General features: G+C 46.2%; 1 protein-coding gene across 3 annotated transcripts in view; it reads left to right on the top strand.

Moving 5' to 3' along the window:
* The window catches only part of Tgfbr3 (transforming growth factor beta receptor 3), a 173,025-nt gene that overhangs the window by 52,799 nt on the left and 102,449 nt on the right, over positions 1-17,777 (top strand). For 2 of the 3 annotated variants that reach the window (XM_070007636.1, XM_070007638.1), the window contains one exon: positions 11,248-11,432. In XM_070007636.1, the coding sequence (XP_069863737.1) occupies positions 11,248-11,432 (185 nt within the window). Of the gene's footprint in view, positions 1-7,855; positions 7,904-11,247; positions 11,433-17,777 lie in introns of all 3 variants that reach the window. The other variant, XM_070007635.1, reaches the window with a different exon arrangement.

Below are 17,777 nucleotides of genomic sequence, written 5' to 3'. Positions count from 1 at the left end.
TAAGCTGGGTAATTTGGCCTCCATGTTAAGCACTTCATTCTTTCCAAACCAATTGGTGAGTATCTTGATTATATAGAAAATCCTTAAAGTAAATGTGTTTTCAGTTCGTGGCCCATTTTTGTACACATGGCTGTCATTAGCAGTATTTTTCAGGGCCAAACCCAAAATTGGTAGATTGTCTTTTTAAAATCTCCTTTCTCCTATCTGTAATCAGGACCAGCGTTTCAGGGCTGGAGTTTGGCTCCCCAGCAGTGTGCCTTCCCTCTTCTGTCCTTCTGACCAGTCCCCTCTCCTGTTCCCCCTTCATCTTCTGTCTTGTAGCTTACCTTCCATAGCCCTAGGCCGGAGGCCTAAGAGTTGGCTCCTGGCAATGTATGTGTTATTTCTCCTTGGTTCTGTGTGCCCGCTCGCCTGTTTCCCTATCCTCTTCTTCCTTGTGTGATACCAGTTGGCTAGGGGTAAAAAAAGAAAATAAGCTGGATGCTAGTGATCCATGCCTGTAATCCTAGCTACTCAAGAGGCTGAGATCTGAAGGTTGAGGTTTGAAGCCAACCTGGTAGAAAACATCCATGACACTCTTATCTCCAGTTAACCAGCCAAAAAGATGGAAGAGGAGCTGTGGTTCAAGTGGTAAAGCACCAGCCTTGAGCAGAAAATACTACCGAGTTCAAGCCCCATTACTACTAGGAGACACACACACACACACACACACACACACACACACACACACACACACACACACACACACACACACACACACACACACACACACACACACACACACACACACACACACACACACACACACACACAATTAGGGCCTGGTACTTAGCATGTTCTGAGCATGTCTGAAACCTTGCTATCAGTCCCTAGTCCCAGTGGTGGGAAGAAGAACATTTGCTTAGGGATTATTGCAGGTGTGAGACAAATTCTGAACAAGTTGATCATGTCGTCGCACAGTTAATGAGGAGTGGCCTTGTATCTTTTAAAGTCATAAAATACTGCAATAGTAGGATTCGTGTTACAATTTTTATTGTGTGGCTAAGTTACATTCAACAGTGCAATTTAGATCAATTAAGCATTTTCCTTTTAATAAAGTCTGTTTTCTTTCAGTCATTTTTGTATCTGCCAGACTCAGGGTGGGAGAATAACAGAGTCTATTTTTGTATTCAGGGCATGGCTTAGAGGCTCTGAGATCAGTCTTCAGGACTGTTTTTATTTACTTATATCTTTATAAAGAACATTTTCTGCCATCCTCCAGATCCTTAGATTTGTTTGTTCTTGGTCTCTGTGCCGAGCCATTTGGGAAATAACCTCCTATAAACTCGAATCTCCCCCTAGATGAGTGGTGTTGGTGTTAGATATGTATCATCGAAAGAAGAACAGAGGCAGCTTCATATAGATCCAGAGCCAACCGGAAGGATAGCCAAGGCCTTTTTACTCTGGATTGCCAGAATTATTTCCCAGAAGACACCCCTCCCTTCTCTCTCTCTGTCTCTCTCTGTCTCTCTCTGTCTCGCTGTCTCTCTCTGTCTCTCTGTCTCTTTCTCTCCCTCCCCTGCTCCCCTTTCCTCCTTTCCCCCTCTCTTTTTCTCCCCTCCTCGCAGCTGTTTCTTTATACCAACACTAGGCCTTGAACTTAGAGCCTTGTACCTGTCTTGGTTTTTCTGCTCAAGGCTGGCACTTTACCCCTAGAGCCTCTACTCCAGCATTTTGCTGATTAATTGGAGATAAGAATCTCATGGACTTTCCTGCCCTGGCTGGCTTTGAACTAGCATTCTCAGATCTCAGTCTCCTGAGTCACTGAGATTACAGGTGTGAGCCATTGGTGCCTGTCTTGTTCTCACCTTTTCATCTTGTACTTCCAGAATGTACTCAGAGAACAGGCCTTTTACTCTCGTACTGTGCATTTGAAATCTTCCCAGTACAGTTCTTGGAAGTAGTTTCTGGGGGAGTAATGACTGGGGAATGGTATAAAGATATCTTGTCTTAAATATTTTATTCATCATTATAAGTCTACAAAGAGGATACTTTTTCTGTCTGTCTGTCTGTCTGTCTGTCTGTCTATTCTATCTACCTATCTATCTATATTGAGACTTGAACTCAAGGCCTGGGCTCTGACCCTGAGCCTCTCTAGCACTCTGCCACTTGAGCCACAGTGCCACTTCTGGCTTTTTTTTTTTTTTTTTTTTGAGTAGTTTATAAGAGTCCCACAGACTTTTCTGCCCAGGCTGCCTTCAAACCACTATCCTCACATGTCAGCCTCTTAGGTAACTGAGATTACAGGGGTGAGCCACTGGCGCCCAGCTTTTTTTGGGGGGGGAGGAGGAGTCCGGTCATGGGGCCTGAACTCTGGGCCTGGGCGCTGTCCCTCAGCTCTTCAGCTCAAGGCTAGCGTAGTACCACTTGAGCCACAGCGCCACTTCTGGCTTTTTTCTTTTTGCTTATGTGGTGCTGAGGGCCTCATGTATGCAAGGCAAGCGCTCTACCACTGAGCCACCTTCCCAGCCCCACGCCCAGCTTTTATTACATAATTTATTTACTTTTATTCTTTTCCTTTTCTTTTTCACTTTGGTGCTGCAATGGAGTGGAAGCCACGGCCTTGCTAAGCGGGCCGCGTGTCCCTGAAGGCACACCTTCTCTACCTCTCTAGTGACAGTGAGCTGTCACTTGCCGTCTCTCCAGGTGATATCTAGGCATGTCCCCTCTGCTGCCTCTTCTCTTTAGGTCATCAAAATACAAAACAAAGCAATGTCCCTTCCTCTCAGTCACCCAAGTCCCCTCTGTGGACACTTTCAAATAGGTATCTTTCAGAGGGGGAAGAGCTAATGTCCTGAGAAGCTTGGTGAACTCAGATTCTTAAATATTCTGTTTTCTTTTGAAATTAAGAAAAAACAAAACACCCACAAAACTTTGAACACAGGAAATTCCACAGCATGGTTGCACCATGATTTTTAACACAACAATATACAAATATGCCCTGGCTTGGAGCCCAACAGATTGGGCATTTTTCTTGGAATTGGATTTTCATATTTTCATAGAGGGCAGATGAAAGCCACTGTAAGCTATACCTAAACAGTTGTGCTGTAGAAAATCCTCGACTTTCTCCTTGTGAGAAATCCTTATTACAGGCTTTAGGTCTCTTCTGACTTTTGATTTTTTTTCCACCGTCATGATAAATGTTAGCCTCCAGCTAAGTTTTATTGTTGAAAAACCCAGGTGGGGGTTGGGGTAGAGGGTCCCCTCTTGGAATTTAATGGTACATTCTGCAGCACCATCCCCAAGGGTCTGTAGATTCAATGAGCTGTAATCTGAGATGCTCCAAATATGAGCACATGGTGTGTGTGTGTGTGTGTGTGTGTGTGTGTGTGTGTGTGTGTGTGTGTGTGTGTGTGTGTGTGTGTGTGTGTGTGTGTTTGTGTGTCTTGGGGGCTGGAGAGGGTGGTCTGAAGCCCAGGGCCTTCCAGGTGTTGTTTTTTTTTTTTTTCCTTTGAGCTTTGTTTTTGCATGGTAGCCTTGTATTTATAACGTTCCTTCTTTTCCTGTTCAAATGAAAACCAGGCGGTGCTATTGGCTGAGGAAGCATCCTGGGTGCCTTTTGGAGCAGATCCTGACATCTCACAGTGGGGGGTGGGGGGTGGGGAGGAGGAGAAGGAGAAGGGGTTTTCGGCTCTGGGGCAGGGGGTGTAGAATAGGCCCTACAATACCCAGCCTGACAATCTGTGGGAGTTTTGTCTCTCTGCAGCTGACAGCATTGCAGAATTCCCCATGGGACAATAACAGAAACCCTTATTAGCCAATGGTGTTGTTGCAATAAAATCTCCCACTGCAGTGTCTTGGTCCCAGGCTATAGTGTTACCCCTTAATTCCCTCTGCATCTTTACCATTTTTATTACAGCTGAACACACGCTCCTCATTAGTACCCTGGGTGATACGGGGAGTCCAGGCCCTGGAAATGGTGTGGAATAGCTACCAGATGTTTCTGTGAATGTGGAATGCATTTGTATTTCAAATGCTTGCAGCTCGCATTTATGAAAAATGTGAAAATTAACTTACGATTTCTTTTTTCCTCCACACATTTACCCTCCCTCAATATTTCACTCTGTGTTGCATGAGGTGTCACCTTGGTGAATTTCTTCGGGGACAGATTAAATTTGAAGTGTGTGTAGCAAATGCATCTGTTCTCCAATGCTGCTTCTGCATTCTGTCGAGGCTTGGGGCTGGCCTGCAGCCAGCCTGGTGGAGGGGGGGGCAGGACCAGGGAGTGGGGGGAAGATCTGTAGCTGAAATTGGAATGCTGTGTTGTTAGCTAATGTTCAGAACGAAAGGATGAGTCCATGTGCAATGTTTCCTTCTTCTTGAAGCAGAACTGGGAATTTTGATATTGATGCTGTGATGCAGGTCTGTTTTTCTTGTGTCCAGGTAATCAAGCATTTGGGAAAGATGAAGACATTTGGTACCATAAGAAAAGACCTTGCACTTCCTTATTGAGCCCGTGGAGTATTTTAAGTCAGCTCAAGGTTATGAGCGTGCATGGAATAGTTTACCATTTTATATTTTATCTTATTTTAGATCTTACTGTTTGTGATTAATTGTTAACCCTGTTTGCATAGATCTAAAAGGACTGGAAAGTATAAGTCAAAAGAAAAAAAAAAAGGCAGGTGATGCCCTGTCATGGGAAAACTTAGACCCAGAGTCTGGGAAACTTAGCTCTGAACTCCCAGTTGCTTTTTACTGGTGCGGTGTGACTTCGGGCAAATAACTCAACTTCTCTGTGCACCGGTTTCCATCACTCTAAAACTGGTGGCGCATAAAGAACCCTGCTCTCGTTTATCACCCAGGGTGGAAACCTCAGGATCACCTTTGTGTTGCACTATGCTGCCTCAGTTGCTGAGTGTCTGTGCAGCCTAGCTAGTGGGGAGCCTTGTCAGCGTAGCTCGGGTCTGGACCACCTGGTGTGGTTGTGCCACAGGCCTTATTTGTGTGTGCTGCCTTCAGATCAGCCAGGGAGTTGGTGAGCAGGGCCTAAGCATTTTTTTTTTTTGCTCAAGGCTGGCACTCCACCACTTGAGCCACTGCTCCACTCTGGCTTTTTGGTAGTTAATTGGAGATAAGAGTCTCATGTGGATTTTCCTGCTTGGGCTAGCTTCAAACCACGGTCCTCAGACCTCAGCCTCCCAAGTAGTTATGATTACAGGCGTGAGCCACTGATGCCTGGCTGATGTTGGATTGTTTTTGAGCTACCCTCCAAAGAATCCTTGGACAGGCCCTGTACTGGACGTCCACAGTCCAGAGCAATGTCTAGGTTGGGCACTGGTGGCTCACACCTGTAATCCTAGCTGAGATCTGAGGATCCAGGTTCAAAGCCAGTCTGGGCAGACAAATCCAGGAGACAGGTGGCTCTTTTTAACCAGCAAAAAGCTGGAAGAGGAGCTGTGGCTCAAGTGGTAGAGTGCCAGCCTTGGGTGAAAAAGCCAAGAGAGAATGCAAGGCCCTGAGGTCAAGCCCTAATACCAGCATCACAGAGACAGACAGACAGACAGACACACACACACACACACACACAGGTGTGACAGTCACACGTGGGTGAGACCTTTCTGGAGAGGATCCCATTTGTACATGTGTGGTCTAGATACCAAAAAGATACATCCAGCCTGTGGCATGTAAGGATTTACTTAGGGTGGGGATGGTATTTATTCTACTTTACAGACTTGTCCTGAGGCTTCAGATAAAGCGTTTAGTTAGAACGGGGGGGGGGGGGGGGTGAGTGGTAAGGGGGGGTGGGGCAGTGTCTGCTGAGGTTTCTTTCCTCGTCTGCACCTGGCCTGGTCCTCACCGTGGTGAGTTTTGCTCTGCTGGTTACAGCGATCCCTGGAGTGCACTGCTCATCCTCCTCGTGGCGTGGGGACAGGAAGGGCTGTGGGTTTCCAGCCATTGCCTCAAGAGAAACATCTAGCCTGCCAAGGCCGTCCAAGAGCCCTTGCCCCAGCCACCCCAAAGCTCAGGGGCCCCCACAAAGTGAGCAGCATGGCTGGTGTGTGGTTTCCTGGCCCTGCCTCCGGGCCTCAGCTGTTACAGGGCTCCTCAGGCGTGTATGCAGGAGGCCGTGGAGACCCTTCCCGAGTGGGGCCTTGTCTAGAAGGACACAGCTCTAGCAGCATGTGGGCAGATCGCAGGGCCACTGGTGAGAGCAAGGGCGCGTGGCTAAAGGCAAGGGACCGGAGGCCTGGCCCGGGCAGATGGGACAGGATGAGGTGGGGGACCTAAGAACCCGTCACCTCCTCCTGGACGGGAGGCCCTGCCCGGCCTCTGGGGCATTGAGGACCAAAGTGGGTTTGTGCTGCCTGCCTTCTGTGTTGGTTGAGGATGGCGAACCCCAACAGAACTTGATTCTTAGCAACCAAAATGCTAAAGAGGAAAAGGGAGAGCTCAGGGACAGATGATCTCTGGCAAGGAGGAAAGCTGTGCAGCACAGAGTACTGTCGTGCAGTACACACGTCAGGTGCTCTTCCCTCAGTCATGCTGGCCTGCTTGCTGTGTGCCAGGTGCTGAGCTGGGGTGAAGGTGTTGTACAACTATAAACACAACGGTTCTGTCCCATTCTTATTATTTTATTTTTGGGTGCCACTTCCAGTTCTTTTCACTCAAAGCTGGTACTCTGCCACTTGAGCCATGCCTCCACTTACAGCTTTTTTGGGAGTCAGTCGCGGGGCTTGAACTCTGGGCTTGGGTGCTGTCCCTGGGCTCTTCAGCCCAAGGCGAGCGCTTGAGCCACAGCGCCACTTCCGGTTTTCTAGTGGTTTATTGGAGATAAGAGTCTCACGGTGGTGGTGGGGTGGGGGTGGGGGTGTGTGGCTGGGAAGGTGGCTCAGTGGTAGAGTGCTTGCCTTGTATGCATGAGGCCCTGGGTTCAATTCCTCAGCACCACATAAGCAGAAAAAGCTGGAAGTGGCACTGTGGTAGAGTGCTCACCTTGCATTGAAGAGCTGAGGGCAGGCACCCAGGCCCTGAGTTCAGGCCCCACGACCAGCCAAAAAAAAAAAAAAAAAGAGTCTCACGGACTTTCCTGCCCAGGCTGGCTAGCTTTGAACCACGATCCTTAGATCTCAGCGTCCTGAGTAGCTAGGATTACAGGCGTAAGCCACCAGCGCCTGGCCACTTACAGCTTTTTTGAGCTAAGAATCTCTGATTTGTTTGCCCAGGCTGGCTTTGAACTTCAGTCCTCAGCTCTCAGCCTCCAGAGTAGTGGAGACTACAGGTGTGAGCCACTGGGGTGGGGCTTGTTCCATTCTTCTGTGTCTTTTATAGTCTTGGGGAGTCTTGGTGTTTTGGGTCATGTGACTGGATCTTAGCTTGCATTTTGGCTGGCCATGTGCCTGACTAATAGTTGGAGCAAAAAGGAGAACAGTTGGTGTTGAGAGACACCTGGCAGGTCTGAGCTTCAGGGAGCATGGCTGAAACACAGCCAGCAAGCCCCCGGAGGCGAGATGGGAGGAGCTGGAAGCTGTGGAAGGGCTGTGTGGGTCTTGGAGGCCTGGAGCTTCACCTTGAGATTACCCAGCTAGGTGCGATCATCTACTTCTGGTTTTCTGAGTGGTTTATTGGAGATAAGAGTCTCACTGACTTTCCTGCCTGTTTGGCTTTGAACCGAGATCCTCAGATCTCAGCCTCCTAAGTAGCTAGGATGACAGGCGTGAGCCACTGGGCACCTGACTATAGTTTTTTTTTTCTTAAGGCTTATTTATTTTTCTGCTCTTTTTATGGTTTTGTTTGTTTGTTTCCATAGGTACATTCTGGGTTCTGTGCATGTACATACCCAGCTATTTCTTTTCTTTTTTTTTTTTTTTGGTTGTAGGGCTTGAACTCTGGGCCTGGGCGCTGTTCCTCAGCTCTTCAGCTCAAGGTGAGCGTTCTACCACTTGAGCTACAGAGCCACTTCTGGTTTTCTGGTGGTTTATTGGAGATAAGAGTTTCACAGACTTTCTTGCCCGGGCTGGCTTTGAACCAAGATCCTCAGATCTCACCCTCCTGAGTAGCTAGGATTACAGGTGTGAGCCACCGGTGCCCAGCTCCAGCTATTTCTTTATGATAAATTTCTAGAGGGAAGTTGCTGGGTCCAAAGGGATTTTATTTTTGTTGGTTGGTTTTCTTTTCTTTTCTTTTTTTTGGTCAGTTATGGGGGCTGAACTCAGGGCCTGGGTGCTCGCTTTTCCTCAGCTCTTCAGCTCAAGGTTAGCGCTCTACCACTTGAACCACAGCGCCCCTTCTGGCTTTTTTCTACTTATGTGATACTGAGGAATTGAACCCAGGGCTTCATGCATGCAAGGCAAGCACTCTACCACAGAGCCACCTTCCCAGCCCCCTGTTGGTTGGTTTTCTCCTCAGCAATGTGACTGTGGTTTTTGGTGACATTTCCGGTCTTATTTATTTATTTATTTTATTTGATTACCATGGCCTCCCTCTAAGCATTCTTATTTTATTTTTCAATGAAACATTTAAATATACAGGGATGTTAAAACTGCTCTATGGGGAACATCCAAATTCCACACTTCCCATTTTGGTAACCGTTGCTTTATCTAAATATCTCTCCAGACATCAATCTTAGCCTCCTGCTCCTCCTCGTCCTCCTCCTCCTCCACCTCCTCCTCCTCCTCCTCCTCTTCCTCATCATCATTATTTTGATACATTCCACAGTCAGTTACAGACCTCAGGGTCCTGTACCCCCACCTCCACATTGGATGCTTACAGGAAGTGTGGGCCCAGGAAGTTAACCTTGCTGCAGCCCTGCAGGACTCCTTGCTGGGAGAGAGGACCCCAGACTCCGGGTCCCAGCCCTAGGCATTGGGCAATTTTGGAACCTTGGCTCAATTGCAAGAACATTTGTGTTGAGCTACTGGAGGTGCTACCTTGCACTGCCAGGAACAGAGTGGGAACTTGATAACCAGAGACCATAGGACATTATGTGTTAAACTGTTGAAGGCCCTGGTTTTCAGTTATGGCAATGGATAACTTCTGATCTTTTTGGCATACAAATACCTTCATCACAGGTTTTTATTGACTTTTTTTCTTTCTCAAACTTGGAAGAATAAAAAAACAGAACCCCTGTTGGATAGGCAGGGGCTATCTGTATGAGTCAGCTTGCTGTAACAAAATGGCTGAGATAAACAACTTAAAAAGAAAAAAGGCTCATCTTGGCATATGCTTTCAGAGTTTTCTGTCCATGTGTCTTGGCCCTGTCATTTTGGGTCTACAGTGACCCAGGACATTGTAGCAGGAGTGCCTAGCAGAGGAAACTAATTACCTCATGCTGACTAGGGGCTAAAAAAATAAAATTAAAAAACAAGGAAGGAGCTGGGATTCCAATTGCCTTAGAGGCAATTCCCCAGTGACATTTTGTGTGCTGCTATTGGGGTTTGAACACAGGAGCTCTTATTCTTGCTTAGCTTTTTCACTCCTGGCTAGCACTCTACTACTTGAACCACAGCCCCACTTCTGGCTTTTTGCTGGTTCATTGGAGATGTGAATCTCATGGATTTTCTACCCAGGCTAGCTTCAAACCTTCATTCTCAGATCTGAGCCTCCCAAGTAGCTAGGATTATAAGCGTGAGCTGCTGGTACCTGGCTCTCAGTGACTTAATTTTTTCCCAAAAGCAATATAAGAGGATGACCAAGCCTTCAGCACTTGGGCCTGGGTGACAGTTAGGATCCAAACTATAACTCCAAATAGACTTAAACGTTGGCCTTGGTGGGTTCCTCTGAAAAGCCGCTGTCCTCCCACCAGATCAGAGTTGCTCTGTCTTTTTTTTTTTTTTTTGGTCCAGTCGTGGGGCCTGAACTCTTGGGCCTGCGCGCTGTTCCTCAGTTCTTCAGCTCAAGGCTAGCACTCTACCATTTGAGCTACAGCACCACTTTGGCTTTTTTCTTTTTTGCTTATGTGGTGCTGAGGAATGGAACCCAGGGCCTCACGCATGCAAGGCAAGTGCTCTATCACTGAGCCACCTTCCCAGCCCCTCGCTCTGTCTTTTGACCTTGAGCTGACTTGTATAACCTGTGGCTTGTGCTACAGCCCAGAAATAGGAGCCTGCCCTGCTGGGATGCCAGCAGGCTGGAGAATACCAGCTCTGAGGCAGAGAGCTGACCCTGGACATGGAGGAAGTCCCTCCTGCTCTGGGTTGTTTCCTGGGAGCCTTTGCTCCTGTTCTTTAATAGAAATGAGCCAACTCTTAAGAAAGGACCCCTGTGGTGATGAGAGGCAGCCCTGCAGGCTGCAGGCCTCCCTGCAGGTGTGTTTGGATACAGTGAGAGGCCAGTCAGAGCTTTGCATATGTACAAAGTTGAACTTGAAAGCATAGTTATGTGTGTTTAATGCAAACGCATTGCAAAAGGCTAGGAAACCAGTCTAGAAGGTTTCTCAGTAGAGTTGCTAGAGCCAGTTAGTCCCTCCCATCCCCGCCCTCCCCCCACCATGCAGTAGGAATAGGCACCTTTCTCTGGGTCTCTGCAGAGTACCCAGAAATGTACCCCCTCTCCCCCCCCCCCATTCTTGCTGCCAATCCATCTTCCTTCACCACCTCCTGCTTTCCCAGAAAGCAGCTGGGCAGAGTCCAGCAGTAGAGGGTGGCAGTGATTATTTGAGAAGGCACATACTTCATTTCAGACCTGATTGCCGTTATCAGCTTAGATAATTTCTGTGAGTCCTGAAATAGACTTGGCCCACCAGGCAGGGTGTCTGCTGTGTCCTCGCATGGGGTACAGGAGTGGTTGGGGTCTGAACTAGTGACACTGTAGATGGAACCTGGAGTCCTAGAGAATACTTTGGTTGCTTAGAAACCAGCCAGAACTCCCTGGCGTGCACCTGGGCCTTTCCTCTATGTGGTTTCCTGGGCTTTATGTCTTCAACCACTGAGTGGGGGGTGATTGACAGCACCCAGCTCCCGGAGGTGGGTGAAGATAGAGCCTTGTAGGGGTGAAGGGAATTTTCCCTTCTGCTTTTGGAGGGTCCGCTGGCATGAACAGAGACAGATGAAATCGGAAAATACCAATTTATTTAACCTGCGAAACAAGCAAATCACAGGAGTGTGAATCACCAGCCCCAAATTTCAGAAACCTGCCTACCCTATTTCTGTAAGGCAAGGGTAGGGCAAGGAGGGAAATGTGAACCTTTTGTAGAGTTGGAAATCATTTCTAGGAGAACTCAACGGGTTTAGACAACTGTTGAAGATGTCCCGTGTGTGATTCTGTCTGTAGGTCCGGAGTCTGGTACCCAATGCCGACTGTCACCAGTCAACGCCTCCCACCCTGTCCAGGCCTTGATGGAGAGCTTCACCGTTCTGTCTGGCTGTGCCAGCAGAGGAACCACCGGGCTGCCACAGGAGGTGCACATCCTGAACCTCCGCACCCCGGACCAGGGACCAGGCCAGTCTCAGAGAGAGGTAGGTGCCTCGGCCTTCAGCCAATGCCTTCTGAATCTGTGAAGGTACTTTTCTGAACCAAGTCCTTCCCTTCTTTTTCTTGGGGCTCAACAAGCATGCCCATGTATGGGCACAAGAAAGAACAGGATTTAACAATTTGCTCTGTGGCTTGGGACACGTTACGATGCTTCTCTCAGCTCGGTGCTGGTTGCTTAGGCCTGTAATCTAGCTGCTCAGGAGGCTGAGATTCTGTGGATCATGATTCGAAGCCAGCCTGGGCAGGAAAGTCTGTGAGACTCTTATCTCCAATTAACCACCATACCAGAAATGGAGCTGTGGTTCCAAGTGGTAGAGTGCTAAGCCTTGAGCAGAAAAGCTTAGGGACAGTACCTAGGCCCCGAGTTCAAGCCCCATGACCAACATAAAAGAAGAAAAAAAGGACTTCTCCCTCTGGAGATTGTTTGGCTTTCCCCTTTTCCTGGCCTACTGAATCTGACAGAATTTTTGTAAGAATTCCATCTTCCAAACATGACTGAAGAAGCAAGGTCACATTTTTCTGACTAAAATATCTCCCCATCTCTGTCCATGACCTTTCTCTCTTTTCCCCTCTTCTCTCCCTTCCTCTTCTCTTCCTCCCAACCCTCTTCCCTTTTACTTTGTCTTATAAACCTATTGTACCTGCTAGAGAAGTTAGGGGAAAAGGGAACATTCCAGAATGCAGGTGGCAATACATTGACCATGAAAACTCTTCCAATCTACCCTCAGAGTAGGTATGTACTGCATCTGGACACCTTCTCCAAGATGGCGGTGGTCTTGGCGGTGATGGTGAGGATGTTGGTACAAGCTCACAGTTTCTCAGTGTGTGTTTGTGTTCAGTACCATTGGAAGCATTCAAACACTAGCCTGTGAGTTCCTTCCTTTTTCTGTCTCTTTCTGTCTCTCCTTCCTTCCTTCCTTCCTTCCTTCCTTCCTTCCCTTCCTTGTTTCTCTCTTTTTCTTTTTCTCCCTTACTCTTTCTGTCTTTCGTTTGTCGGTTTTCCTCTTTCCTTTGTCTCTCTTTCTTTCTCTCTTTCCTTTTTCCCCCTCCCTCCCTTCTCCCTCTCTTTTTCTCCCTTTCTCTCTTTCTTTCTTGTGCTGGTCCTAGGGCTTGAACTCAGGTCCTGGGCACTGTGTCTTGAGATGCTTTTGCTCAAGGCTAGTGCTCTACTACTTGAGCTACAGTTCCACATTTGACTCTTTTGGTAGTTTAGTGGAGCTGAGTGAGTCAGTCTCACAGACCTTTTTTGCTTGGCTGGCTTCAAACCGCAGTTCTCAGATCTCAGCCACCTGAGTAGCTGTGCTTACAGGTGTGAGTCACCAGTGCCTGGTGACTATATAAATTCCTCTCATTATGTTCATTTTACAGGTGATCAGACAGGTACAAAGATCACTTACTTGCCCATGATCATCATCCTTGGAAAGAAATGACCTCTTCTTTACTATGTCTAAAAAGTGGCCTAGATTGTGCATGAATAGTCATCTTGCTTCTTCGAAGAGAATGAATTTTTCTCACCAAATGCCTCATAGTTGTTATTTATACTGTTTCTTTTAGTGTCTGTGTGTTAGGGGTGTTACCTATTGCTCAGGTGCTCTCTCTCTCTCTCTCTCTCTCTCTCTCTCTCTCTCTCTCTCTCTCTCTCTCTCTCTCTCTCTCTCTCTCTCTCTCTCTCCCCACACACACCCCCTTTCTCTCTCCAGGAAGAAAGAAATCACAGAAAATCCTGTTCACTGTGAAATACAGGGAAATGAATGTGGAATGGAATTTATCTTTGAGCTTTCTCCTCATTAAGAAAGTAAATTTCTAGAACCACTTGTTTATGCTTCTCAAGGACCCTGTCTTTTTTTTTCTTCCTTTTTTCTTGGCGGGGGCAGGGGTATCCTAGGAATAGGAGAGGCACAAAGAATCAAGGAGGAAAAGCAAACTGATTTTAATCTTGTGAAAGTGTGCAGAGTTGGCTCATTTCAAAGACAGATCATCTAACCTTTTCAGTCCCATTGGAAATTATTGTTAATACTCTTGGTAGTTTGCCATAGTTGGCGTAACACATATTTCAGGTCAGATTTCTTTATCCCAGTAATGTGTCTTTAATTCTTAACTTATGGGGGAGAGTTTGTGGTGGAGGGGAGGGAGGAAGGGAGAGGAGGAAATGTAATTCCTTTGAGGAGGTGCTGACTCTAGCAATTCTTCATAGTAATAATTACTCATTTTACATATGCTACTCTTAGAGAAGGATCGAGAAGGAAAAGAATGTCCGAGCTGTTACAGAAACAGCAACAGCCAAAAAATTCTTGATGTTAAATTGTGTGGTACTGTTGTTGACTCTGAAAATAGACTCAGCAAGATGACTGGAGCAAAAGAAAAAAGACTTCAAGGAGTGATGGCAGAATTCTCCCACACTTCTGGTGACTGTGTTAGATCCAAATGGGATTCATTTTAGGACATAGCAATACTGAGTGAGGCTACATAAATTTAGCCTGCAGCAAGGCATGGAGTCTGCTCGGTGGGAAGAGAAGAGGACCATGGAATACAATCCCAAACTTGTTTGAAAACCTCCACCTGTTCTCCCTCAGGATCTGTGTAGCATCTGTATAGTTTAAACCTAGTTTAAAGTATATAGTTTTCTGAGAACAGGCAATGGAGAGAAATTGGGTTATTTCCTTCTTTGGTGGCCTTTAAGGATCAGATAGCTATAGTTCAGTCCTGTTCAAAAACATGTTGGGATAATTTAACTTTGAAATGATTTATGATGTGTGTGTGTGTGTGTGTGTGTGTGTGTGTGTGTGTGTGTGTGTGTGTGTAAATTCTGAGATTTTGATAATAACTGATCTTTGAAATACTTGGAGAGAATGTTGGAATAATTGATTTGGGAGATTTAATCTGGCCCTGAAATGCTTTCCTTTAGTGGGCTTTGGCAAGACAAGATTGAGAATTATTAAATACCTCTCCCCCTCTTCATCAATGATCATGGTAGTACATGACTACAGCTGGGTAAACAGTTTTGAAAAATCATTTGGGGCATGGCTGAGCAATTCTGCTCCTGGGTGTCTGCCCAACAGAAATGAGAATGCAACTAAAAACTTGTTCATGAATATTCATGCCAGTATCATTCATAATACCCAAGAAGGAGAAACAGATTGAATGTCTGTCATATATAAGTGAAATGTAGCATACATATCCATATATATTATTTGATAAGAAAAATGACTGGAGTACTAATACATGTTAGAAAACATGGATGAAACTCAAAACTTAATAGTTTTACGCTAGATAAAGACAGATAGACCCACGAGACCATATACTTTATAACTCATTTTTGTCCCTCTGGTACTGGAGCTTGAACTCAGGGCCTAGGGCTATGCCTTAGCTTTTTTGTTCATGGCTGGCACTCTATAACTTGAGCCACAGGTACACATCAGCTTTTTGGTGGTTAATTGGAGATTAGAGTCTCTTAGATTTGTCTGCTTGGGCTGGCTTTGTATCGATCTCAGCCTTAGCTGAGATTACAGGCATGAGCCACTAGTGCCTGGCTATAGTTCTTTTTTTAGATGAAAAATCTAAAGTGTACACATTTATAGAAATGGGAAGATGAGTGCTGGCTTAGGTCTGGGTGGTAAAAGAAGGAATTGGGGCTAATTACTCATGGTACTTGGGCTTTTTAGTCATGTTGGGGTAAAAATATCCTAAAATTAGATTGTGATGATGGCTGCAAAACCCTGCATATATACAAAAAATGGCTGATTTATAATTTAAGGGGGGGTGAATTTGATGACATGTAAATTATATTTCAATAAAGAAAGCTATTTATAAAAAGTTCTTCAAGGGGCTGGGAAAGTGGCTCAGTGGTAGAGTGCTTGCCTTGCATGGATGAGGCCCTGGGTTCGATTCCTCAGCACCACATAAGCAGAAAAAGCCGGAAGTGGCACTGTGGCTCAAGTGGTAGAGCGTGTGCCTTGAGTTCAGGCCCCACGACCGACAAAAAAAAAAAAAAAAGTTATTCCACCTGCCAATATTCTAATTAGCTCATAAAATTGACTTTGGCTCAGTTTACTTTTTTTTTTTTAATACTCAAATTGCTTCCTCCTCTAACCGAAACTCACTGGACTCTTTCTGTTATCTTAATGGAGAACATGATTTTTATAGTTAAGGCAGTGTTATTTTTAATAATAGCTGACCTGCGTAGGGGTTGAAGTGAGTGGGGTAGAGGCAGCCTTTGTGTAATCTTTACCAAATACATAAGGTAGATTTTTTTTAAAAAATGAAAAATGTACCTTGGTTATATGTTTCATATAGGCTTCTCTCAAATTAGCAAAAGAATTACCCTATTGGCTCGAAGTTGTACCTAGCTTTTTCCATAATGTCATCCTTGCTGGGCACCAATGGCTCACACCTGTAATGCTAGTGACTCAGGAAGCTGTGATCTGAGGATCACAGTTTGAAGCCAGCCTGGGCAAAAAAAAAAAAAAAAAAGTCCGAGACTTTTATCTCCAGTTAGCCACCAAAGAGCCAGAAGTGGAGGTGTGACTCAGTGGTAGAGCTCTAGCCTTGAATAAAAACACTAAGGGAGAGAAAATGTGAGGCCTGGAGTTCAAACACCATCAAAACACCACCACCAACATATAATGTCATCCTTGAATGAGTGAGGGGATTGTTCAGTCGACCCCATGTCCCCCTTGGCCCGTGCGTGGTGCTGGGTCAGCAATGTCATCTATGGTAAAACCAGATGTGGTGATACACACCTGTATTCCCAGCTATTCTGGAGGCCAAGGCAGGAAAACAACAAGTTTGGGGCCAGCCTGAGTTACATAGTAAGTTTGAAGTCAGTCTGAAACTTAGCAAGACCTTGTCTTGAAAAACTTGGGGGTACTGAGAGTATGACTCAGTGAAAGAACACCCGCTTAGCACACATACAGTCTTGGGTTCTATCCTTAGTACATAAAACAAGCTGAATGATAAACGATCCTCTCTCTCACATTTACTAAGGTCTTACCTCCAGGGGTCTTCTCCTCCTTTCGCTGAAGAGGGCTCTTAGAGGAGGTGACAGAGACTAGACCAGAAAGTCATTGCAAAGGTTGACAGGATCTGGGGACACAGGCTTAGGTTGGATAAACAATTGTCATGTCCAGGCAACTGTTACTGCCATCTCCAGATTCTCTCCCAGATCACCGCTCTCCATTGGCTGCTTCCTGGGAACAGGACAGGCAGACCTGGCCTTTCCATTTCTCATGAGACCACACCTCTCAGGTACAATCATAGGTTTCAGAAACGACAGCCTTGAAAGTGGAGAGACAATTGAAAAAGACACTCTATGTACAGAGAGGGCAGAAGAGGGTAAACAGCCCTCAGAGAAGAGATCAGCTTTTCTTGTAGAATAAGCAGGAACCGTTATTATCTTTTTCATTGTAGAAAACAACAACAACACAAAAGCCCAGCTCCTAGTGGCCTTTGAATGATGTCAAGGCTCAGGTTCTCTTCCTGGTGCCTTGGGTGTTTCCTGCTGTCTGAGAGAGGCCTGTTTACAGTAACATGCTTTCATTAGTGGCTAGAATGCAGCAATTTGGTTTCCTATCTCATTTTACTTGATATCTACTTTTATGTGGTAGTGCTGGTGGTGTGTGTGTGTGTGTGTGTGTGTGTGTGTGTGTGTGTGTGTGTGTGTGTGTGTGTGTGTGTGTGTGTGTGTGTGTGTGTGTGTGTGTATGTGTTTATCATGAAAAGCTGCTGGGGGAGGGGGAAAACCCCTAGTTAGCCAAGACACAAGCCCAGAGAACTGGAGCATTGACGTTTAGGTACTTGATTGGACATTGGAAGGGAGGTGGAGTCTTCCTGAGTGTGTAGGACCAGGAGGCTCCGCCCACCAGCAAGCCCATCACCCTCCATCATTCCATAAATGTGCTTCTGGGCTTCTTTCAAGGAGGATTTGAGATGGCCTTTGAACACAGTCGTGTGCGGCGGAAGTACAAGGGAGAACGGAAGAGGGCAGTTGGCCGTGGGGGGTTAATGTGGTGGTTAGGAAAGTTTGAAATTTGGCTTCAAGCTTCTTGGCAAGCGCCGGCAGTGGGAAATGTGGTTAATCACACACATTCAGCTCCAGATCACTTTTACTTTATTCTTTCTTTGAGGGCTGTGCATGAACTTGTCCCTTTCTGAGGCTAGGAAAAACCACTAGGAAAAAAAAACTAGGAAAAAGAGACAGAAGTAAACATATTTAAAATGCTAATTACCCTGTTTGAATAGCTCCCTTCTCCCCCCAAACAGTATAACAGCAGCTTTTGTGATGGAGCCTGTGTGCCTGCTATAGGCTGGCCCTTGCCAGGCTCTCGCCTGAA

The sequence above is a fragment of the Dipodomys merriami genome, unplaced genomic scaffold (genome assembly GCF_024711535.1).
Source record: "Dipodomys merriami isolate MVZ:Mamm:240054 unplaced genomic scaffold, mDipMer1.0.p SCAF_7, whole genome shotgun sequence".
NCBI classification, from domain to species: domain Eukaryota; kingdom Metazoa; phylum Chordata; class Mammalia; order Rodentia; family Heteromyidae; genus Dipodomys; species Dipodomys merriami.
This window is presented reverse-complemented; position numbering and strand designations above follow the sequence as displayed.